Raw genomic sequence first — 25,560 nt, 5'->3', positions numbered from 1 at the left:
TCTTCAAAAAGGGTCAGTAGAGCACAGGCACTTTCTATTTGGTAAGCACCATGGGAGAAAAGTGGTCTGGCCAAGCAAGACTAATTATCATACTGTATGATATACATGTGGTACTCATGATCGTGATCAGCTTTACCTTGTGCTAATTATTTATCTCTCGACTATATACACTCTTAGCTTGTGATGTGTTACATGTTACACTCACCACATGATACCCAGATCACATGATCACATATATGTGTGCTACTAATTGTAGGCCATGCCTAGTCTGGTGCCGCCCGCCCCTTTGCAAAAAACTTGAGATACTCTAATACAGCAGTCACCTTGCCAATGCCAAATGATCTAAATAACACTCAATGTATAAAAGTATGGAAATTGTTTTCATAATGGACACTTCAGGATTTATGAAGATGTTTATCTCTTTCAGGGGTATCACATAATTTTTGAGCCAGAACTGTTGGGACCAAAATGTAATTTATTATAATTTTGGAGCAAGAGTTCTACTATATGATTTCTAGAATTCCAGGCTTGAGGCCACTATATCTGTTTTGTCTGACTTTTGCTACTGCTCCAGTTATCCACTTTCAAAGTTGCTTCTCTGTTATTCTCAATTTAAATAAGTTAAACACTTTGGTGCCATTGTGGTGTATAAGCATAGCTGAGGTATTGGAATTTAAAGAGTCCTTCAGGAGGTTACATGTCTGTGATGTCAATATCAAAACTGACTCCCTGTTACTATACCATATATGGTGATGATAAAAAATTACCAACTGCATTGCAGCTGATTGATGTGTAATATTGAAATTACAAAAATCTGATTTGCTGCGGCTATCATCTTGAGAACAGTAATCTACTCCTGGTAAGATGTCCTTTATTGGTCGGCTACTTCTATTCCTTCATCTGTTGTATCTAACTGATCACATGAGGTACCCTAACACAGGTTGTCTTCCAACATGGTCAATGTTACTCTCTGCACATCCTCTACCATCACTGCATCTGTGATCAGGTGAGAGGGATAGAAGTTACATACTTGTGAAATTCAATATTCATGCAGTATGTACACACCATGGACCACTAATAATATCTTAGAGAACACACAAACCCTCTTGTTAAAAGAGCAACCACTATAAGGAGACAAGGAGTCAGTACATAATCCACAGGACTAGCACAACACACTGGAGACCAGGGGGTAGGATAAGCTCACATGAATTGGTACATAAGGCAAGATCCTGTAAAGTATTCTAAAGAAAGGTGTTTTTCATGTCTACAGTATGGACAATTGTTTGTAGTTGTTTTCTGTTAGTGATGAACTGGTCACTGCCACATGTCATCATTGTGGAAGTCTAATATACTTTTACAATAAACACACACCGTTACAAGCAGCTACTATAAATAATTACACATTGCATATGTGACCGTCTCAGCGAAAACCCATCTAGTTTACACAACTTATGAATTTCTTTTTATTTTCTCAGCATATCTGCATAGTCCAAGGAATGATTCATCAAAATTTCAGTCGATTATGGTGAGTAAATTTGGAATTACAGTGCTAGAAAGTAGGAAAAGCTAGGAAATTGATTTGTAAGTGACTATACTAAAAATAAATTACAGGAGCTTACATTACCAGTCATAATTTTCATTTGGATTAGTCTACAAAGTTGGGATTTGGCTTACAGTGTTCACCATGGATTGGCAGATCAGCCAAGGTATAGTTTTAGCCCTACAGTCACTTGTGCATAGGTGTATGAAGGTGGTTTTGTTGAAGAAATGGCAATGATTTTGTTTACATCTACCGCATTGTAAACAAACACACGTGCTATGGGGGCTTCAGAAACAAAACAAAGATTTTCGAACTCCCCATGAGTAGGTGAATAAGATGGTTTAATCGATTTAAAATTTCCTTTCCTGAGTAACAGCTCGATTATATCTTGCATAAAAATTTCTTTTTAAACACGCATAATTTCACCACTTTTTAAAATTTCATTTTTCTCAATACACATGCAAACTAGACTGGTTTTTGCTGAGACGGTCACAAATGACATGTTGCATACTACTCATTATATCTTCATATATAATGGCAGTGTTTTTCCTCAAACCATCATAAAACATAAATGAAATATATAGAACCAAATATTTATTGAGCCTCCATTTGATTTTTCTACAGTTCCATGTGAAATATTTTAACCATCACACAGTGCACTATTATTTATATCAGTCGTGGGCTTAGAAAATTGTATTGTGTCTCAAAGGAAAACATGTGAACACCACCTGAACTTCATTCTTTATGTGACATGGACAGTTAGAAGTTGTTACACACACACACAAACACTGACCTATTTTCCTCCATGATTCTTCCACCAACAATCTAGACAACGTTACCAGCATGTGCCTGTGAAAAACTAGAAACGTGGGTATAGCTTAGCTCTATGCAATACTGCACAATGTTCTGCAGCACACAAAACTGCTAGAAAGAATTTTATTAAAGTACACCTGTACCAACTACTAGTGTCATGAGTGAAGTCCTGATTTTCCAAGTCAGTTTCTGCACTAAATATTATAGCATTGTACACAGGAACCTGTTAATGTGGACACTTACATAATCCTGTCATTAAATAAGGTGCCAAAGTATCTAGATCCCTTCACCAGGTGTTACATATGTAATAGTTATGCCACTGCTGTGAGGAATTTTGCTGATATATACACATGAACCCTGAGGGGTAAGGGTGTATACATCAGAAAATCCCAATACAGTTGTGGTATGAGTGATCAGGGCACACTTACCTGATAGGTGAAAGAACTACAGATCACTCACCCCATAAAATGATACACTAGCATCTGATGATCGATTGTGGTTTCCATTGCGTGGGCAAATAGCTCTCAGAATGTTATTCCTACATCATTATGTTTCAACACACGCCAGGAACTTTCGATTGTGGGATTGACTTTTGGGGTGTCTGATATGTACATCCAAGCTCGAGGGCTGTCACTACCTTTGCTATTTAGCACTTTAGGCCTCTAGCCATTTCACTTTACTTAAAATATTTTTGCATAGGTTCCTAGCAGTGGATAATTTTTACAAATAGCATAACCTGAGACCGGGGGTACACCTAGTGTTTGAAGTAGGTACATTTTGTGCTGTATATTGCCATGATTGTCCAAACAGTTAAAGCAAAGAGAGGGCTTGTGCGACAAAGTGCCAGAAAACTGCAGGAATTTCTGGCTAACTTGTGAGGATTCTACCCAGGGAAACTTGATATGTATAGTATGTGTGTGCCAAGATTAACACTGGAAGCAATTTTAGAGAAATGAAGCTGGAATAATTAATAGTGAGCTGAAGGGACAAAATGTAAAAATAAGAACTACGTATAGCTATGATAATATACTATTGTATATAGTATACTATTATATATAATATACTATTACTATATAGTATACTATTATATATAATATACTATTATATATAGTATATACTATTATATGTAGTATACTATTATATATAGTATACTATTATATGTAGTATACTATTATATATAGTATACTATTATAAATAGTATACTATTATATATAGTATACTATTATTTATAGTATACTATTATATATAGTATACTATTATATATAGTATACTATTATATTTAGTATACTATTATATATAGTATACTATTATATTTAGTATACTATTATATATAGTATACTATTATATATAGTATACTATTATATATAGTATACTATTATATATAGTATACTATTATATATAGTATACTATTATATTTAGTATACTATTATATATAGTATACTATTATAGTATACTATTATATATAGTATACTATTATATATAGTGGACTGTAAGAAAGAAAATTAAAACTAGTTGGATTGTAACTGTAGTAAATTGTTATAGAGTTAAAACGTACAACATGTATAAAATGGTATGTAACCCCGGGGAATCATGCAGTCAAGATCAAGATACTCTAATAGAGCAGTCAAGATCAAGAAACTCTAATAGAACAGTCACAGTATTCAGAGAAGCAGTGTAGCAAGCCACATATGTAGTTATAAATATAGTTGGTGGAGGGCAGCTGTTGTCAGCAGGTAGTTACCTTATATAGCAATGTCTTGTTTTGTATTTTGTGACTATAAGTGTTGTTACCACTCCTGTAAGGAAGAACAGCTTAGCTGATTGCAAGGAGCTAAAACAATAAATCAAATCAAACCAATACCTTTTTTGTCTTCAGTTTACAGCTAGGCCCTGGCATACTCCCATGCTTCAGCAACTTTCTGTTGCGTTATAAATCATAGATCTTAGAGGAGTGTAGTACTGTGCCTCTAAAACCTACTGTATGGTTGAACAAAGCCAGAATGATTTTGAGGTATTGGGCACTTCAGGACATTGATATTGATGACAATCTCCTTTTCCTTTAATTGTATTCCCCTCCTTGTAGTTGTAGTAGCATGTAAAGTGATTGTAGTTATGTAGTTTATTAGTGGTTGTACCCTGTAGTCTGTTTGTTCAAGGGGTATGTCACCAACACTCATGCAAAATTGTGTAGTCTTTAAGGATTTCAACTCTAAACGTTTGTAACTAATTTTTACTAAGTATCTTCTAAAAAGGGTCAGTAGAGCAGGCACTTTCTAATTGATAAGCACTGTGGGAGAAAAAGTGGTCTGGCCAAGCAAGACTAATTATCATACTGTATGATATACACGTAGTACTCATGATCGTGATCAGCTTCACCTTGTGTTAATTATTTGTCTCTTGACTACACTCTTAGCTTGAGATGTGTTGCACTTACCGCGGTACGACTAATGATCCCCAGATCACATGATCATGTATGCGTGTGCTACTAATTGTAGGCCACACCTAGTCTGGCACCAGCCACCCCTTCACAAAAAGCTTGAGATACTCTAATACAGCAGTCACCCTAATAGAACAATCACACATGTTTAGCTGTATGCTATAACAAAACACCAAACAAACTGCTGTATTAATATTTTAAAGATCCAAGCAATAAAAAGTAGTCAGTGTATATAGCAATTTGAATTTGGGGATATTGTTTGTTTTGGCAACTGTGACCCAGTCTGGAAAAAGGGGTTTTATCGTCTATTTAGAAGTATTGAGAAATGCCGGTTTTAAGCATTTTGTGTGTTGTAGCTCACCAATGGTTGAAGCTACATGTACCAAATTTTCACACATTTTATGCCAATTCCTTACCTTCCAGAGCATCCACTGTTCAAGTAGCCAGCAACTAAGTTTCCCGCCATTTTAGATAGTTTTAAAACTGAGGTTGGCTGTATCAGGCAAGCTCCAAAAGGAGGCGGGGCCTGGAAGGAGGGCAAGAGGCTGTTTTAAAAAATTGAAAAGGAAGACATAGGGATAAATGTCCAAGTGATGGGCCATTCAGGTATCAAAACTGGTTTAAATGAAAAGAAACTTACAGCATGGGTCTTTATTCAACACCATGGAGCTTTACAGCCACCCTCAGGCTGACCAGAGCTCCACTGATGCCCCACACCACATGTACGGATCACCACTGGGCTTGGGAAAAGCAGCCAGCAAAACCAGACCACTCAAGTATAGCTGATTTTGATTGTGAAATTTGATAGTTTAGCTTTGTGTTCTTGGTGAAAAATTGGATCTGCTGACATGGGCAATAAGACCTATTTTCCCAGACTGGGTCACATATTCAGTTATGGTTTCTGGCCGGGTGGATGAGTAATTCGGAGTACAGTAAATGATGAAAGTTTAGTGAGACTTATTGTAATAAGTTTGGCAAATCATCATGTAAAAAAAGTTGGCAGACAAAAGTTTGACGAATTTAGAATGCAGCTAATATGAAACTAGCTGATTGGCAAATAAACTTTAATAGTACATTCCTTGATTCACCAAACTTTTGTAACTCTAAACTTCCGTCATTTATGATAATCAATAGATGTGGCAGTTAGAGCAGCGGCCCAAATGATTAGTTATGAAGTAGCCAGTGGGTTAATTATTGTATGTGTGTGTATTCCTGCAAATTGTTTTAATTTGAGTTATATAATTGTGGGGCAGGAGGGATACCGTATGGTATGTAATACCGCCTTTTCCAATGTTTTTGTTTCTGCTTTGGCTGAGATAGAGCCACAGAGATGAATGATGGTATTACAACATAGCTTGGTGGGAAATCCCTACATCAGCATGTTGTAACAATGATTTGCTCAATGCCAAAGTAGGGGTTTTCCCAGCTGTAATACCATCATTCATCTCTCCCTTGTTGAACACATTTTATTGCTTGGATCCCTACTTCATTTTTAAATTAATAACTATACAAGTTAAACATTAAATCAAGAGTAAATACTGGAGAGGGTTAGTACTGATGATCACAAAGTATCCTAGTTAACTGACAGTGCCTATTACCGTAGACTCTGGTTATTAGGCGCATGCGCTTATAATTTTCGGAGGAATTATTTGTGAAATTTACTATGCTTGTTAAGTGCATGCGCTTATAAATTACAGTAAGGAGTTTCTGCTAGGAGGGAATTAGTTGTGCCCACTACAGTTTTCAAGTGATTTGAGCACCAGTTAATAATTTGCTTCAGTCATGGAAGCAGAAATCCTTAGTTAGAAGTCAGGTAGCTACAACTATACAGGCGGCAGTATCCGCTAGACACGGGCCTAGCGAGGAATTGAGCATGCTGTGAAATGTCTGATGCGTTCTGACAATTTTTTGCTGCAATTCTATGTGTACGAGGTTGCAGAGGTGATTTCAACCATATGCGCTTAACAAACAGGTGTCTAGCACAAGTCTACCATATGTGCTTAACAGGCAATATGCGCTTAATAACTATGTGCACCTAATAACTGGAGTCTAAGGTATAGGCCTCAAAGACTGCATGTAGCACTGGTATGTTTGGTACCTACACGCTACAACTACCACATACCCATCATGTGATTATTCTGAGGTTGCAGGTACAACTTCCCACATCTATATGCAGGAACTGTCAGTTAATTAGAATCCTTTGTAAACCTATTCAAGCTATAGCTAATGTTATGGTTTCAAGGGAGTAGCTCACTCTCAATATTGATGATTTAGCTAGTCTATACTGTATACCAAATCTATGCTATAGTCCATCAATTACTGTGCAGGCTTTAATGCAGGTCGCTAGCTGCATAGTGGGATAGTTAGTGATCTGACTGCTCTATTAGAGTATTTTAAGCAGGTAACTGCTCTATTAGAGTGTTTTGATCAGTTCATCAGCGAATGATTCCAAACAATGCTGCAAATAAAGAAATGTTGTGCTGTAAAATCCAACCTGTATATTATATAATAACATTTATCAGGCATTTTCTGTGGGTTGTTCTTACCTGCTCCCATCGTTTCCCATTTTCTTCTAATTCTACTTACCTTTAGCTGTTAGAAGATCACCAGAGAAGGTAAGACAAATGTTAAGCGCTATCAAAAACAATTAATGTTAATTGCATCTGAACTGATGCTTAATAACTTTATGCCTAAATTATGGGATTATGGAAAGATTGAATACAGTTTCCAGTGCTATTCTCTTCCATTGTTGGTGTTCACCCTCCATTTTGTGCAGTAAGCTCTTCATCACATGATGACGTCTTCAATCACCCTTTATATTAACATCAAACCACTGGGCCATGGGGTTTACCATGCCATTACAAAAAAAGCTTTTGATTGGCACCTAGTTTTCAATGAAACCTCCTACAATTTTTTAATTGCTCTGTAAAATTTCTATGAGCTCACGTGAGTCTCCTCTGGAAGATCACTACAAGTGTGAAATGATGCAATAAAACACAAGTTATTATGTCATGAAATGAATTATTTGTGACTGTCTCTGGGAAAACCAGTCCTATTGCCCATTTGAAAGTATCGAGAAATGCCAGTTTTAAATATTCAGAGTGTTGTAATGATGGTAGCTACACGTACCACATTTGCACACATTTTACAACAATTTATTACCTTCCAGATCATCCACTAAGGTAGTCAATAGTTATAGTATGTTCACGTTGAGTGAAAAACAGCTAAAATTAAAAGTGGATTTTTTCTCAATAGAGCATTTCAGCCAACCAGATGATTATTGGTAACAGCAAAGGTGTCAACAACAGACACGTAGGGTTTGGCTCCATTACAAGTCCAGGAAAGGGCTGTAATGGACACTATACTTATATGGCTTCTGCATACCAAATGTATGGTGAAACTTTTGATTGGCTGTAACAAGAGTTTGATTGGTTGTAACAAGAGTACATAATAAAAATAGGACTGTGTAGTATAGAGCATCCACACATTGGCAGAACAAAAGCTTTACCTTATCAATAGCACTCAACACCTATTAACAGATCTCTATCATCAGTAATTTGTTCAAAGATCATTGTCTATTCAATAATATGCAGTGATTTTGTACAGGCTGTATTGGCAGTTAGACACTCTCCCTCACTATTTTTTATTATGTACTCTTGGCTGTAATACTATGTCAAATATTTGAACAAGATTTGAAATATTTTTAGCGGGTCAAGCAGTACTACAAATAAGCCAAATTTCAAGACCGTGTGTAATTGCATCCATGAGTAATTAAATGTTTTTGAGGATTCAGCTCAATGCGAACATACTACAAGTTTCCAGCCATTTTAACCGAGGTTGGCTGTATCAGGCGAGCTCCAAAAGGGGTGGGAGACTGGGGGCCTGGAAGGCGGGAAAGATGCTGTTTAAAAATTGAAGAGAAATGATTTGGGATGAATTAGGCCAAGTTATGGGCCATTCAGGGTTCAAAACTGGCTAAAATGAAAGGAAATTTACAACACAGGTCATTTTCCAATACCACAGAGCTGTACAGCCACACACAGCCATCTCCTGGTTGGCCAGGACTCCGTCAAGACCCCAGACCACTTGTATGGCTCGCCACTGTGCTTGAAAAAAACAGCTAGCAAAAGCAGACCACTTGACTGTGACAGTGAAATCTGATAGTGCATTCATAAAGCTTTGTGTTTGTGTGAAAAAAATCGAACTTTCTGTCTTGGATGATAAGGCCCCTATTTGGTGATTATTAGTTTCTTATCCAGTCTATCTAATTATTATGCTGCAGGCGGGAGGGCATTACCATTAGGCCATTATAATATTAATACAATGATGTACAGACCTTGTCCAAATTCTCCTTCTTTCCTCCCACAAATCAACATTGGTTTTTTAATTGCAATCATGCTCTATCGAGCTAGCAGGATTTCAGTTGACTTGAAAAACAGTCGAAAATAGAATTCACTGCAGCAATTTCCCAAGGCACTCCTGGCACACTGTAGTGTTAATTTAAAAACATCATTGTGTTTCAATAAAAAATTATGATGGTTTGGTATCACGTGTTCTTCTGAGCATGCACGGAGTAAATAATGGCTTAGGCCACTCCAATTTGTTTTTATGTTTCTGGTCATTTGAAGTTTAGTCTTAGATGCGGGCAGGCGGAATTCAGCAACAAAGCAACAATGAAGTGACTGCTCAGTTAGAGTACTTTTGTGATTAAAAAAAAATTTTTTATCATTGAATATAGCTGCCTTTAAAATAATATAAACCAATAATACAAAAAAAGGTCTTCATGATCAAACAATGGACAGAGAGGCAAACTCTGCCCAATCCTGTGATGATGGAATTGTTGCCATTACAGAAGCAGCATTGCCATGTTGAACATTGATAGCAACCTTCTGAGTCAAAAATTGGGTTGCCCTATTACTGTTCCATTACCCGGGAATTGTAATTTACTGACTGCTCTATTAGAGTATATTGATCTGTACTATGCACTATGCCCATTTATTGCAGGTTTTCACAGATAGCTAAAAGGCAAATTATTATACTTAAGCAGTTTGATTCAGCATTTTTGTTGTATTTGTTTCTGCTTTTTTGATGCGGGAATTTTCCCAATGTATTTCTGAAATTTCACATTCTCCAAAAAAGGATGCAGGCGGTGGACCAGAAACATAATTATCAATTGGAGTGGCCTTATCATGCGGTAGCCTAAGACAAATGCGGGCAGTGGATGAGAAACTAATAATCACCAAATAGAGGCCTAAGATCAGTTTTTGCAGATGCAGCAGGCCCGTAGCCAGGGGGGGTTCGGGGGATTCGGAAGAACCGCCCTCTTGGAAAAAAGGTCCACAATTTTTGGTATACAAGTCCAAATTTTCAGGAGCAAAAGTCCATTAGCTACAGTTTACTAGATACCACTAATAAGAAACTAAATTAAGCGCTTCGAGTAACTCATTCATTGCATGGATTAAATGCAATGCAAGATCGAGATACTCTAATAGAGCAGTCAACCACTCTAATAGAACAGTCACAATATTTGGACCTTTACTAAAGGTCCACTTTTGGTCAAAAAGAACCCCCTTCAAAATCCCTGGCTACGGGCCTGTGCAGTCACATTTTACGAAAAGAACTTGTATGGGTTGGTGTACTGCCTTTTTAACAACCTCATGTACTGTTTATAAGATTGTGTGTGCATGAAATAATTGGCATATAAGCATACAATATTAAAGGGTGGCTATCCATACCAGTTAACAATCAAATCAAATCTACTACAACTCTTGTGGACTCCTTATACAATCCTGATCTCACTTTGACTGCTCCATACGTTCCCTTTGCCATTTAAACCAGAACCGCCCGGCGTACCGACAGGTGTCGTTGTCCGAAGAAATCAATAAGTTAGAAATTTCACTGAAATAAGGAAAAGATTTGTAAATCTCGCAGAATCGTTTGTGGCGCACCACTCGAGTGATCATCACTGGAGCGTTATCACACGAAATATTAACTGGTGAGTGGTTATTCTCTCATGAATTGTATGACATGTTGCGTGCACATGTGTTTACTGATAGTTGTAAGCCACGCCCTCCACATTAACGGGAACGAAACCGATCACGATCGCAGCTTTGTTGTAATCTTTCACTCATGGATCAGAGTAACGGAAAGGGACTAGAACAGTTCAGAACAGCGGAATATGGTACGTGTAGTTAAACACTTCTCCCCAGAATCAAAGAGTGGGCGGTACCAGTATCCGGATATTATTTGGTCTCCGGTTAATATAATTAATTATTATTCCTTACAGCTACCAGTACTCCACTACTGAAGGATCTCTATCAATACATCACTCCAGATTATGCTGCTGACTGGAAAGTGATAGGAACACTACTGGGTCTACCCAGTGGAGAATTGAAGAGTATAGAGGCTGGTTATCCTACTAACGTCAAATGGTGCTGTAATCAAATGTTGGAGAAGTGGCTTGAAGTGGACCCCTCTGCTAGTTGGAATAAGCTACTAAGTGTCATCCAGTCACCTGCTGTGTCCAGTGATCAAGCTGCTGAGAAAGGTGACTGACTATTGTAGTAGTAACAAGCTAGTTAGTGTATTGTTATAGTTGTGACTGGTGAAGATGTAGCTAGCAAGGTACAGCCTGTCCATCATGACAAGTTAACTGTTAAAGGTACAGTGTATAGTGTATTCCATGATATACCTTCAGTTGCTGTCTGTCCTGTAGGAGCTGAGGCAGTATCAATGTTATCCAATAGGGTGGCCACAACTAACGCACAAGCACGGTTCAAGGCTGACAAGGATACATGGCCACCAGGTCAGCCCCACAGCTTTACACCACTACTGCTAGTCCATCATGAAGGACAACAGAGGATGGACCAAGCTGTTGAAGTTGCTAAACTAGTTCACAAAGGTGATGTCACTTCACTAGCTACTGAAAAGTTAGTCCACACTAAGCTAGATGACCATGCTCCGCATGTTAGTAAAGTGACCAAAGAGGTGACAAAGATTTTAGCCCCCCTAGAAGAACGAGAAGATCCACAATTTATTATGATCGAGGGTGCACCAGGCATTGGCAAGTCTGTATTGTTACGTGAAATAGCTTACAGGTGGGGTAAACAACAATTGTTACAAACATTTACACTGTTAGTATTAGTCTGTCTACGTGACCCCATTGTTCAACAAGCTACATCAATCAGTGACCTTCTTCTGCCATTCTGCAAGGGAGACAGGAGAGCTAAAGAAATTGCGGCTGCATGTAGTGATTACCTGTTTGAAAATAGCGGAAAACATCTACTTTTTCTTTTCGATGGCTTTGACGAGTTTCCAGAACATCTACGAGAAAACAGTTTAATTGGTGAGATTATAAATCGTAACATTTTACCTCTCTGTGGATTAGTGGTGTCATCTCGTGCACATGCCTCAGTGTCCCTCCGACAACAAGCAACCATCAAAGTTGACATCTTAGGTTTCACCAAGGAGGAACAGTCTCTCTACATTGAACAGTCTTTAAAGGGACAACCACAAAGTATTGAAAAGCTTACCCGCTACTTGCAAGACCATCTCACTATCAGCAGCCTCTGTTTGGTGCCGTTTAACATAGTAATCCTGCTTTTCCTGTATAAAATGGGTATTCCCCTTCCCAGTGATTCTTCCAGTATATACCATCACTTCATCTGTCTCACCATCTGTCGACATCTTGCCAAATTTGGTCGTCCACTCAAATATAACATCAAGCAGCTAGCTGACCTGCCGGAGCCATACAGTAAAATAGTTAAACAACTTTCCAAGTTAGCATTACAAGCACTCAATAACAACCAACTAGTTTTTACATATGAAGAGATCGAGGCTGCATGTCCAGACGTCATAGCTACCCCTGAGGGTATTAATGGGTTTGGTTTGCTACAAGCTGTACAACATTTTGGCCTAACAGGAGAAACAACGACATTTAACTTCCTCCATTTAACTATACAGGAATACCTAGCGGCTAACTATATTATAACTGACCTTCGACCAGACGAAGAGTATCGTCTTCTTCGCGAGCAATTCTGGAGCGATCTTCACTCGAACATGTTCTCCACTTATGTCACACTCAGCAAGGGACAACGATCTTCCTTCAAGAAATTCTTTTCTGGTGGAGACGACAAGATCGCCATTTCCAACAAATTCCTTCGTGAACAATTAAAATGTTTCAGACTGTTCCGCTGTTTCCATGACGCGCTAGACTATCGAATGTGTAAATCCATCGAAGAGGCAGAAATCTTCAATGAGAAAGTAATCAATCTTAGCTCCACTAGCCTATCAGCTACTGATCTCGAGTGTGTGTCACTCTTCCTCACCTCCTCTTCCCACAAGCAGTGGGTGAGGCTCAACTTGTACAACTGCTATATCCAAGATCGCGGCCTTCACATTTTGCACAAACACCTAATTAACAATGACGTCACGATCACCAACTTGTTGTTGTGGAATAATGGCCTCACCAACTCATCCTCCTCCTTCGTCAGTGACATTGTCCTCAGCTGCAAAGTAGAAGTGTTGTCGATTAGTGATAACCACACAATTGGGGAGAGTGAAGAGCTCTACACCATGTTGACCCATCCCTCCTCTATGCTAACACAACTGTACATGGACAAAACCTCATTATCCTCCATTGCAGCAAGAACACTATTCACTGCAGTGAAGGATACTAACAAGTTGAAGTGGCTCAACATTCGCTACAACGACATTACTGATGATGTGGCTGAGGACTTTACATTACTAACCACCAACAAGTCACTAGTGAGGCTGTGGATGAGGGGCAACCCCATTAGTGGGGAAGCCATGACAAGATGTTTACAAGCCCTGAGGGGCAATAATACGATACAATGGCTATATGTTCCCAGTTACCCTCCAGCAATTAAGGACAGGATTAGATCAATAGAACAAGAAATCAACACAAAGAGAAGAAGTCAAGGAATACAAGAGAAGCTAACAGTTGTGTTCTGGCAACACTTTTAGTAGTTCAGTTTAGTTTATGTTGTTGTACTATTTTACAACTATTATCCCGCCACACACATGTTGTTATTTTATTGTAAATTTTAAAAGTTGATAAGAATTGTTTTATTTAACACCAAACCAAGTTGATTGTCATTTCAAACATTTCCTAAAATGATGATGGCGGGTGGTTATTATTCATTATGGCTGAAAACCTTGAGCAAGACACTTCAACAAACTCACTAATTAATACATAATGAAAATTTTGCAGATTTACAAATCCATGAGGTGGAAATAGCCATAATGAAAATTTTGTGTCACTTCCATTAAAGGATGTGGGCAGAAATGGGAATGTGTGGACTTGTTAGAATATGTTAACCACCTCAACCAGACTAGCTTCCCTCGTGACAGTTGCTCAGAGATGGAGTAGAGCAGAATGGATCAAACTAGCCGGCCAGCTGCTGCATGGTAACACTACATCAACTCCAGCCATAGCTTAACTGGTTAGTTGGCTACACAGCTAGGAGGTCAGCCATTTTAACACTTACAAGAAACACTTCATGTGGTGACACCGGTGATGTCCGGATATTAGGGGTATACAAGAAAAATTGCAAATTTGAAGAAAAGAACTCAGCTGTGCAGTTCTCCGGATATTTAACGTTTACAATGAAAACCTAAATTTTTTCTAGCAATTTTTCTCAGCTAGCAAAGGTGGTTTTCAGCACGAAACTTCAAAAGTAAGCAATTTTTCAGTTGGCAACAAAGCCAGAGCTGCAATAATTTTTCGCAACGCAAGCAAACATTTCCCAAACTTCAGTTGAACAATGCTCAGTCTCCACCTCTGAGTTTACATTACACAACATAGACTCACTTTATAGCTGCTCCAGCTGCGGGTTAACAACAACACCAACAACATAATAGCCTACCTAATACACTAACTAGCTAACAGGTCTGTAAACTAACTGACTATTAAGCTACACTAACTAACTAGGTAACAAACTAGTATTCAACTAGTAACACACTATCATGACTAGCTAATAGACCTAGCTAGTAGCCTAAGTTATTACTCTAACTACTCAGTGGCTAGCTAGCTAGTAACAAAGCACTTGGTAATAAAATTTTTCATAGCTGAGTTTTCTGGGAGTCTCATAGGATATAAACTGGTGGCGGGGGTCAGTAGTCAGCGCGGCTCAGCCAGCCGGCTAGTTCCAAGTTTTGAAAAAGCGGTTCTAAGCTATGAAAAGGCGCCGCTGCCAGCGAAAAGTATTTTAAAACAACGCCTATTGGAAAACTTTAGGCCTTTTTACTAGCTTTCAACCAAAACTGAGTTAGCTAAGTCTATTCTACCGACTCAACACAATTTCAACTGTCAACTTTACACGTCCTAGCAACGACTAAACAGCAGCTGGAAGGTAACAACTATCCCGCCCTTTTACAGTAAGCGCTACATGCGCTTAATTGTCTTTATAACTTTAAGCTGATGTAGCAGCATCGCTTCTTCTTGCTTAGCTATCTTCACGCGCAACGAGTCCGCGGGCTATAGCTAGTCACTGGTTCTACCTTACCTGAAGGAAAGTGTTGAGCTAACTACGAGTAGCGACCATGAGTTGATCCTGGAAGGAGGAGCCAAATCCATCAGGTGAGAAACGTCAATATTAACTCATTACTCATTTCGTGTGAACGTTCTGTTAGAGTATTTAATAAGTAACCACCGTGTAATATGTGAGCGTTCTATTAGAGTGTTTTGTCATCTTGTAACTATTTGTTGAAACAACTTCAGTGCATTAAATTTGATGGCATTAAATTGCTTATTTCATCTTAAATTACGTGTACCTATATGTTCACTTAAACTTCTTATGAATAAAAGAAATCAAACACTTTGTATATAGCTATATTAGATCAACTGGTCAGCTATTATGTGACATGTAACTGTGCATTGGACACCATTACCTGACTTCTGCCATTATATTTACACTACCATATATGGTTAAAATGTATCAGCGAATATTCATGGCTTCATAACTCCTTTAGTTTTATTACACAACAAGATTTTACAAAACTGAAAAACACTTGTGTGGACTTTCAAGGCTTCCTTATATGCATGGAGTAAATTGAGATTTATAACTTAAGTACATTAACAAGTTCAATAAAGGTGACCTGATTTTGCTTTTGGTAACAAATTCCATGATGAATGGTATTTCATATAACTCAGCAGCTACACAGGTGAAATTTCCCTAAGATGAAGACGTTTTTATGATGGCCTTTCTAGCAGCAAATTCTACAATTTCTCAACAGTGACATTTTAGATAGAGGTGTTGCTGGACCACATGTCCTCACAAAAGGGTGGGAGGGGGTGGTTGGGTGGGAGGGGGTGGTTGGGTGGGAGGGGGTGGTTGGGTGGGAAATGCCTATGGTACAAAATGGATGAGTGTTGGTTGTAATGAAGAACTCCAGACCAAATTACATGTCCCTATGAGCTCTAGATGGACCACAATGACATAGAACACACACATAATTCACCCATTCCTCACTTTACCAGACACTCCAAGCCAACAAGGCAATAACATGGTCTCACATTACCCCAGTGTATTCCCAAGTTCTCAGTGAGTGTGTACTTCAACACACTTATGTATAATTACAAGTCTGTTTCCAGAAAGCAGACACAATAAAAGCTAAAATACTCTAATAGAACAGTCAATAGTGTCAATATAAATCCTACCCTCAATTTTTTTGTTTATGATTTCTAAAATCCTACTATTGAACTTGCATGCTTAATTGCACACTGTGCTACTGGACTGTTCTTCATGTGGCTTGCAATGTAATGTAGCAATCTTGGTTCTTCAATGCACCGTATATGACTGCTATAAATGTAGTGTACCACATCAAAAAGTTGCAAAAAAAAACAAGCCTGGTCACCTGATCAGTGTTGGTCAATTTTGGGGAATTGGTAGTACCAGAATCAACAATTAGCTTTGCACGGTCTAAGGTATTAGTGATTGTGATTTTTATATTGACTTCAAAGTTGATTCTTTCAACAAGACCTTTATTTTGATACCACATTCTAGCAAGTTAATTATTGCCTCAGGGAATTAAAGACAGAAATGATCAATTTTCTGTGTTAGAATGACAATTAAGATCACCAAGGTCAAATCTGTGATGGTACAAATACATGACATGAGGAGTACTATTTCTATATGGAAAGTTTCATTGTGGAGAAGTGTATGATTTTGCTTATTTGGGGGCTACACAAACAGTAATTTTGGGCTATTCATGAAATTTAAACAGAAAAGTACCACAAGATCCACAGTCTGTGATAGCTAGCTATTTTCTCTTAGGTACTGTAATTCGCTTTATTTTCGTGCAAAAAATTTTTGTGATAAAAATAATATTTTCATATGATTTATGTGAATGACTGCTCTATTAGAGTAGTTTGATCTTGTGCAAAAAAAAATTTCGTGTAAGAAATTTTCGTACAAGTATCTCCATACTAAAATTATTTTACAATGAAAAAAAGCTAATTTTTGAATAAGATTGCCTTAAGGGTGTTCTGTAGAGTTCATGTACGGCTCCCATGAAATACCATAACTCACAAATGATTTGGGGCAAATACACTGTATTTTCTTACTGGATATAATCAAAGCTATCACCAGAGCACACTTTAGTCCAAACCCAACTACTAATTTGCTGTAGAATACAAGTTATAATTTTCCCTTTAAACTAGTCATACAGTTTACACACTAAAGCCTTGATACTTTCATGATACAATACACTATGTATACAAAACAGTACAAACTATTGTGTGTTTTATTTTTGTCTTTTAGCTTCTCAAGATCAATCATCAGATACTCAACTTCTAGTTTGACACTGCCACCAATCTTTCGTTTCACTTCCATGCTATTTGTCATCCGAAATTGCTATCAAAAAAACTGCAAGCCTTCTTTTTTAGCAAAATTACTACAGTAACCCATCAAAAATTTCATACCTTTTGGGTGAAAAATGGCAAACTAGTTCTACACATTTTAAACATGGGGGTGTAGAATAGCAAGGGGCGTGTCTGTTACCCGATGCACAGGTGCTAAAGATTCTGTAATAAGCCACACACTTAATTAACAACCATAATAATTATTTCCATCAATGTAAAGATATAACCTGTTTCACCATCTCCTTACACAAACTGTAGAGAGCACCCTTCAGCCAGTTAAGACCACTTATTATTGTTAGTTTTATATTTCCCCCATCTACATTGCTGTCTCATCCAAATTTGATCATTATTATGACATCATATAATTATTCACCATTATTCCATCATCTCAATGTTTAATGATTGTATGGAAGTAATAAACTGACTTGTTTACTCTGCTAGGCACAGAGAAAGGTAGGCTAGAAGGGGTAAAGAGTCAGGGTTTTAACTGTTTGACTTCTTAAGAGATGGCAGAATAGTGATCAACAACAGATGAAAATACTCTAATAGAACATTCAGCTAACTCTAATAAAACAGTCAGGTGCCTGTACAATTGTAATGAATAGTGAGCTACCCTCCCACATTGGTTTAGGCTAACTTTCCTGATCTGAAACATAAAATTAACAATAAATGGTCTAAAATTCAATAATGTCATGCCCATGTAGTGCTGGTCATGCGTAATTGTTATTCTACTAAAACTCCAATCCCATAGTCACTATATCTTTCAGTCCACCAATTCTTCAAAGCTGCTTCCAGATATCACTCACTTTATGATAGCAGGTGTTCAACCACAGCATGTGTAATAATTTTGTGCCTGGACAATGTTTTGTCATTTATTACAAGTATAGCTATAGTTTCCCATAGCTAAAAGAAAAAGAAAATAGTCCGTTACATGGCACTGTAGCAGATAACAAAAGAGGGTCAACTAATGCTACAGTTACCACAGATCATGTTTAGCTATCAAAACTGGAAATGTTCTTGGATCAGACTGTAATGTAATTCACTAAATCATTAGTAAATTATAAATGAAATATGGTTGCAATGAGACAAACATACAATACGTAGAACTAAAAGCGTCCACTTTTAGAATGTCTGTAGTCACTCTTGCTCACTCGTCCTGTTACTTGTGCAATACGCTGTTAGCTATGATTTAAACTGGACATTGTGTTGCCATGGTGATTCTGTTGTGGGGGTGGGGTTAGCACTTATGGGGTGTGTCTTGTCCTTCATTTTGTTAGTAGTTGCTCCCTTGCCTGTTCTAGAGCCTCAGTTAACTCAATCCTCTCCTTGCACTCCAAATGGACTGTGTTCTGTAAGTGCTCCACCTACACCATACAACAATACAATACAGTCAATAGTCCTTCTTATCTATTGTACAAGACACTGTATTTGTGGTCCACACATGTAGTTGCAATAAACACACGCAAACAAACACACGTGTGCTACACACACACTACACACACTCACACATGCGTGCATGCACACACACACGTGCGCGTGCTACACACTACACACATGCGTGTACGCACAACACACACACACACTACACACACTCACACATGCGTGTATGCACACACACACACACACTACACACACTCACACATGCGCGCTACACACTACACACATGCGCGTACGTACAACACACACACACTACACACATGCGTGTATGCACACACACACTACACACACTCACACATGCATGAATGCAGCCTGCACAAGTACAAAGACATTATACCATTGTGTTACTGAGGTGAGTCTGAATGGCGTCACTCTACTCTGACTGAATGATAGCCAACTCTGCTTCAGCTGACTGTAGTTTAGCTTCTAGCTGACTGGCCATCAATTGGAGCCTAAAGAATAAACAACTTTCACAAACTGTGTTTAAGAACTAGAGAGAGTTCTATTACCTTTCTTTTTCTTTTGCATGCTCAGATGATTTATCTGATAACAATTTGGTAAGTTTAGAATTGTCTCCCTTCACTGTCCTACAAAAGAGAATGACACACAGATACTTGGGAACCTTCTGGGATGGTATACATCTATGTTAGAAATTGTTAATAAAGTAGGATCCAAGCAATAAAAGTAGTGAAGTAAGAGATGAATGATGGTATTACAGCATAACTTAGTAGGAAAATCCCTTTGTTTTAACAACCATTTTGTTCAATGCCAAGTAGGGATTTTACCATCAAGCTATGCTGTAATACTGTCATTCATTCTTACTTTATTTGTTTGGATCCCTACTACTAGTTTGCTTGTTTGTTATATATATATATACAGTATTCAACCATACAAGTGTGACTGTTCACTGTTGTATTAGAGTATCTCAAATCAGCCTTTACCAACTACCAGGGGGCATGTCATAATTTCATATTTTCGCATTACAAATATGCCAGACCAATAATAATAATGAGATGTTTCATTGTGATCAGGTAAATAGATTATTAAGAGGTATGGTCCCCGTGCTCGATCATTCTTAATCAGTGATACATAATGGACGTTGTCTCGTACCTATCGTGAAGTTATTGGTATCTACCAAGCGTAAGTGCTTTAAATAATTCTGTGGTGTCTAAGTATGCTGCTCAAGAAAGGTGTTGGTATGGAAAATTAATGCCTTGATATGGTTTTTATTGCAACAAGAAGATGAACAGCCTGATTGAAGATAAAGGACAGACAAGATGAAGAGGGCACACACTCGTTGGAACCCCAAAAGGCACATCCCACTAGTTAGTTTGTTATTGTGGTATAAAATGGTAGCCGTACACTGCTTTGTTTGGCCTCCAGCTTTGCGACTGTGGTCAGGCAGGCTAGCAGGCAGGCAGGTAGTCAGACAAAAAAAAATTGAGTTTCTTAAAATTCTATATCCAGCTGCTTGTACGTGTTTCCTTGTTTTTAATGCTATATTTGATGCTAGATGGACTAATATTAGTCTGTAAAGGTGATTTTCATCACATATCTTTAGGTGGCATGTTTCACTTTAGGGGGATCCCTACCGTACTGTTTGATACTCTTGTGGTAAGTGTTTTTTAATTTAGGGAGTTGTTAATGTGTAGTCTAAAGACCCTAATCAGCCAACTATAACATTCCCCAGTGAGAAATTTAATGCAGCTATCTCTTACAAAGCCTAGACAAGAAATTAGGTTACTTGGCTATGACTATAGCGCTACTAATTTGTGATAATGTAACGGTTGTTCACAAATCAGAGATTTTCAATACAAAGGCTACTACATGTATACCTCAACTTGAGCTCCAAGTTCTCTTTGATAAGTTTTTCAGCTGCCAAATCACTACTGGACTGAGTCATTTGTTCCTTGAGATCTGTAGGACATGGGAACAAACATTTACACAACAGGACCAAGTAAACTCATATGTTGAGTTGGGATATAAATGACACAGCAAAGAATTTTCTATGCTACAAAAACACAGCTACTATTTGTAATTCTCAGGTGTACCATACATAATAGTGTTGGACGCTAGTGAAAAGTTCACACAAAATAAGTTGCTACTGTAAAATATGGTCTTAGTTGAAGTACAGGTTGTAGTGTAATGTCTGATTAAGAGCACATGTACACACACAATATGTCAGAGTGTAGTGTAGATATGTACAATAGACACAACACTTGTTTTACCATTAATTTCCCTTCTCAATTGTGACATTACAATTTTGTCCTCTTCTGTTTTTTTGGTTCAGTTGAGATTCACTCTCTTTAATGGAGTCCACAAATCTTTTATTCTCACTGTCCATGTTTCAATTTAATTGCCAGAGCTGGTCATACTGGGTGGAAAGCTGAGATATTCTCTCCAACAAAATTGACAGATTTTTTGTTAACGTCAGTTTAATTTTTGCTGCCACAGAAGAGATGGAATCACATTGCTCTCTTGAAAGAGACTGTAATTGATTACGAGCAGTAGAAATGTCTCTTTTAGCACTTAACAAATTAGATGTTTGAATTTGAAGTCTTTCATTAAACATTTCCCTACAAACAGAACACATTTAACAGTAGTGGCTTACCGTAGAGCAAGAAATTTCGTGGTATTAAATTTTTGTGGATCAGCAAAAGCCTTTATAATCTGTAATTCTTGTGGTAATTAATTTTCATACAGTAGCTATTGATGATGCAATTTCGACACATTACGTAACTCAGCTAGCTACTGTGTGGTTTAGCTTATTAGTTGCTTAGCAGTTCTTAGTGATCGTCAGCTGCAGCTTTGTTTTTTCTTTTCATACAGTTGTGCATGGCTACCATATTTACAAAAACTTTTGGTTTGCAAATTTTGGAGAAGTGCTCCATGCGTCAGGAAACAATCAGTCCATACGACCCATTTGCAGCAGCTGTGCTGCATGGAAGAAGCATTGTAGGCAATCTGCCTAGGGAGTTGTCCGCACTTTGCACCCTATTTATCCAATGAGGTGGAGATGATAAAGAAATGCAGAAAGACAAAAGGACTAATTGAAGATATTAATGCTATAACCACTGTAAGCGTTGCTGAAAAAGAGTCTAAGAACAAAGATGAGCAATCAGCAATAGTCAAGACTCCAAGTCAGGCTTCAATCATGAAGGAGATAGTAGCAGTAAAAATGACTGATGAGTTTGAATGGATTCATGTTTTAAACATTTCTCTTAAAGAATTAGAACATGAAGCAATAATGATGGCTGACTTACCGACATGCATATTACCACTGCACAAAGAATATTAGTGAATCAGTTTCCTTCATTTGTTAGGTTCAATTCAACTCCTAAACAGCAACATATTGGGAAATGGGTTAACAACTACATCATCCAAATACTTTTCTGTCATGGTTGTCATTGCAAGTACAGTGGGATGCAGAGAAGGGTTGTCAACATATTTGAGCCACTATTTGATGATGTTGATGATACACTGAAGAGAGCTATATCAGAAATATTTTGTGATAACAGGTTAAGTTTCAAGATAGCAGCAGTGCCTCCTACAATAGCACTGGTGTTTACCCAAGATCCTTTACATGCCATGTGCTTCAAGCAGGATAAAATACATGCACACCTGAATGACTGTTTGCAGGGAAAGTACTTTGTTAACTTTCCATTATGATGTAACTGTTATAATTATTATTCAATAGCTGCAATTAAGAAACATCTGTATTTCTTGTTATCGGAATTGAAACTGTGACATGTATAAAAAAGAATAGCTACATTTGTGACCTGATATTTTGGGCACATCAGTCTACTTTTGCATGTATCATAGCCTGAAGACTTCAGTAGTCTCAGCCATTCCATCACCTGAACAAATCTCCCAATTTGGTGTCCTATACATGTGAAATTACTAGTCCATATCTTCTACAAAAAGTTAATGTCTGTCGTTGGTTATATGTCTTGATATTTCTCCGTTCATATAGAAATATTTGGAGGAAGCTCCAGGACAGCAGCACGTGCGGAATATTGCATTGACAAGCCTGATGGTAATTGTCACCTGTATTATATGAAGTCACTGAGCTATCACCACCTCCGTGATAGCATTGTACACCCTTGTATGTCATTCAATCTATCTATCCACTGCATGTTTGGGGGTAATTTGGAGTCCACCTGAGTGGTCTCCTCGGTCTGTCCTAGAGTATGATCACGTCCGGTTTAACAACATGACCGGACGGAATGAAATTATTGTTGACTTCTAATTAGGGGCTGAGGTGGATGGGAGAGAGGTTTCTTTAAGGTGCTACTACGTGTTCTGTGTCAGCAAAGTGTGACTGCACCTGCGCGTAGCAGTATAGTGTAGATAAGCAGGCACCCGCCGCTGCTGAATGGCCTCCTCCATTAACTCCGGTAACCTCCATGAAGCTTTGTAAGTGAAACTTCACAGCAAGAAGGTTTAATAGATGCTTTATCCAAATGTACAAAAATTGTTTAAAAATTACTGAAAACTTTTGCATGTGTAAGGTAAGATCTGGTCACATTTACTATTATTATACAAATAATGTGATTCATGTTGCATCGTATGTAAAATACTAGCTAGTTGTAATGTGACTGTTCAACAGAAATGATAATACATAAGTCGAGCTACAGTTTATAATAATATATAATACAGTTTAATGATATATCAAACAAAGTTAATGGAGGGAGCCCCAGTAAGCCATAACTGGATGGACTGATTTCATTTTGGCATTGGAGGATATGATGTCAACAATGGAAGTAACTCACATGTCTAGTACAGGTGTACTCTAAATTGCAACTGTGCAAATAGGTCCAATGGTTGTCTGTGTGGCTAATATGCCAACCAGCAGGAAAAGAGACACTTGGGTGACACTTTTCAGTCTTTCCCTCATATGTAGATAAGCTGTACTGGAAGAAAAGTATCCATCAAAGTACAAGTGAGGACGGCTGTAATCTGACATTTGTCATCAACGACAGCAATTTTAACACATTTTGTCCAGTTAGATGATGGCACAATCTTCACTGCAGTAAGGTTCCAATTGATGACTAATTTTGGTGGTATTTCCTCCATTGTAACCACTGAATTAAAAACAGTCTCTTATTTCTTCAAATTTGTGGGACATGATCTTTGCTTTGGAGTTTGCCCTCCTCTTTGTGAAACCCATTCTACGTAAGACTTGCTTCGACCACCCTTGAGTCAGATTCAATTGTAAATCATCAAGTGTTGATTTACTATGCCCCAACAATATCCCTCTCACAGCTCCAAATATAATGCTTGATCCCACTAGTGTTCTTCTGAACCTCATTGCTATGATATACCTCCATAAATATGTGTCCAATTTCTCTCTGAGGTCTGTCGTTTTTTATTTTATTAAGTAGGTTTTTGGCTTCTGCTACAGTTACATCCTCAACTGCTTTGGCCGAGGCTTTAGTCTCCTCACACTTTTCCCACTACTCCTTTTTGTAAAAGTTCTTTCAGTCCCACACAGTGCTATCTTTCAAGTCTTGGCCTTCAAAATGCCTCACAGTTGCAGCTACACTATGCAAGCTGGTGTATTTCCTATTCACACCCACTCAGTTCCATCCACTATAATTTTGTGGAAAGGCAAATTAGCTGCTGTTGTTCCCCTGCAAATTATAATCGAAGCTAATAAACAAGTGAAGACCATACAGGGAAAGGAATCCAAAAGAGGGCTTCGGGTCAGGGAGCACACAATTCTTCCTCTTAAGATACTGTAGCAGAGACATTTAACAGCTGGAAAAGACCATCAACTGCTTAAGCGATATTCGTGCTACAAATTAGTTTCATATTACACGTGGGTTGAAAAATCACTAATTTTCATGGATGTTATTTGCACCACAAAATCCACGAAAGTTATTATCCCATGAAAATTTCTTGCCCTATAATATATAATAATGCTACCAACCTCATGTGTTTAAACTGTTTGTTCTTTTCTGTTAATTGTGACTCTTTCTCATGAACACACACCTTTAACTTTTCATTACTGGTTCTCACTTCAGTAATGCCATTTTTTAACCTTCAAATATGTTATGACAAATGTTATACAAGCAAAACACACATTGATAGCAATTCAGTTTCAGGGTCTCAGTATGTCGAGAACTAGACATTATAAGTAATTGTATGTAGTTAATACTCAGGCCATTTTGTTGTATTAGGTTTTTTGGGTTCGCGCATGCATGTAATTGGCGTTATGAATAATTAAGATGGCATATGTGTAATACCGCGTGGCCAGCAGTTAGTCCGATTCTCGATCGTCATGGACCCTTCGAACCCCTCTACAACATTGGTGCTGTGACCAGTCGCTACGACGGTGGATTCGTCTTCTCCGCACACTACCTGTGTACCGATTCGGGATCGTCATTTCTAAACACAGAAGTCGTGGTACCATGGCATTCGAACCATTCGAAAACGGTACCCGTTAAG

At 38.0% G+C, this 25,560-nt stretch overlaps 2 protein-coding genes and 1 long non-coding RNA gene across 10 annotated transcripts in view; 1 reads left to right on the top strand and 2 right to left on the bottom strand.

Moving 5' to 3' along the window:
- Positions 1-25,560, bottom strand: part of LOC136267727 (kinetochore protein Nuf2-like) — a 57,923-nt gene that overhangs the window by 26,164 nt on the left and 6,199 nt on the right. The window contains exons 2-7 of one of the 6 annotated variants that reach the window (XM_066062884.1): positions 25,043-25,153; positions 21,339-21,686; positions 20,946-21,027; positions 19,620-19,697; positions 19,448-19,562; positions 18,707-19,037 (exon numbers count right to left, since the gene is read on the bottom strand). The exons of 1 other annotated variant lie outside the window; for it this stretch is intronic. In XM_066062884.1, the coding sequence (XP_065918956.1) occupies positions 19,484-19,562; positions 19,620-19,697; positions 20,946-21,027; positions 21,339-21,366 (267 nt within the window). In that variant the 5' untranslated portion in view covers positions 21,367-21,686; positions 25,043-25,153 and the 3' untranslated portion in view covers positions 18,707-19,037; positions 19,448-19,483. Of the gene's footprint in view, positions 1-18,706; positions 19,038-19,405; positions 19,563-19,619; positions 19,698-20,945; positions 21,028-21,338; positions 25,154-25,560 lie in introns of those variants that run through there. 4 more of the 6 variants (XR_010706723.1, XM_066062883.1, XM_066062885.1 and 1 more) reach the window with 4 other exon arrangements.
- On the top strand, positions 10,687-13,892 carry LOC136267717 (protein NLRC5-like). The gene is made up of 5 exons (XM_066062868.1): positions 10,687-10,785; positions 10,847-10,971; positions 11,077-11,337; positions 11,386-11,451; positions 11,506-13,892. The coding sequence occupies exons 2-5, from the start codon at positions 10,920-10,922 to the stop codon at positions 13,773-13,775; spliced, it is 2,649 nt and encodes an 882-aa protein (XP_065918940.1). The 5' UTR covers positions 10,687-10,785; positions 10,847-10,919; the 3' UTR covers positions 13,776-13,892.
- On the bottom strand, positions 11,836-15,156 carry LOC136267729 (uncharacterized). 3 transcript variants are annotated; one of them, XR_010706726.1, is made up of 8 exons: positions 14,623-15,156; positions 13,259-13,297; positions 12,786-13,202; positions 12,611-12,704; positions 12,323-12,527; positions 12,163-12,271; positions 12,048-12,113; positions 11,836-11,995 (listed from the first exon to the last, which is right to left on the bottom strand). It is a non-coding gene; the product is annotated as an uncharacterized lncRNA (long non-coding RNA). The 3 variants fall into 3 exon arrangements; XR_010706725.1 differs by having other exon boundaries at positions 12,323-12,704; positions 12,786-13,039; positions 13,118-13,202; positions 14,623-15,155; XR_010706724.1 differs by having other exon boundaries at positions 12,323-12,704; positions 14,623-15,155.

This window comes from Dysidea avara, chromosome 9 (genome assembly GCF_963678975.1).
Source record: "Dysidea avara chromosome 9, odDysAvar1.4, whole genome shotgun sequence".
Taxonomy (NCBI): domain Eukaryota; kingdom Metazoa; phylum Porifera; class Demospongiae; order Dictyoceratida; family Dysideidae; genus Dysidea; species Dysidea avara.
Note: the sequence above shows the minus strand (reverse complement) of the source record. Positions and strands in the feature narration are given on the sequence as shown.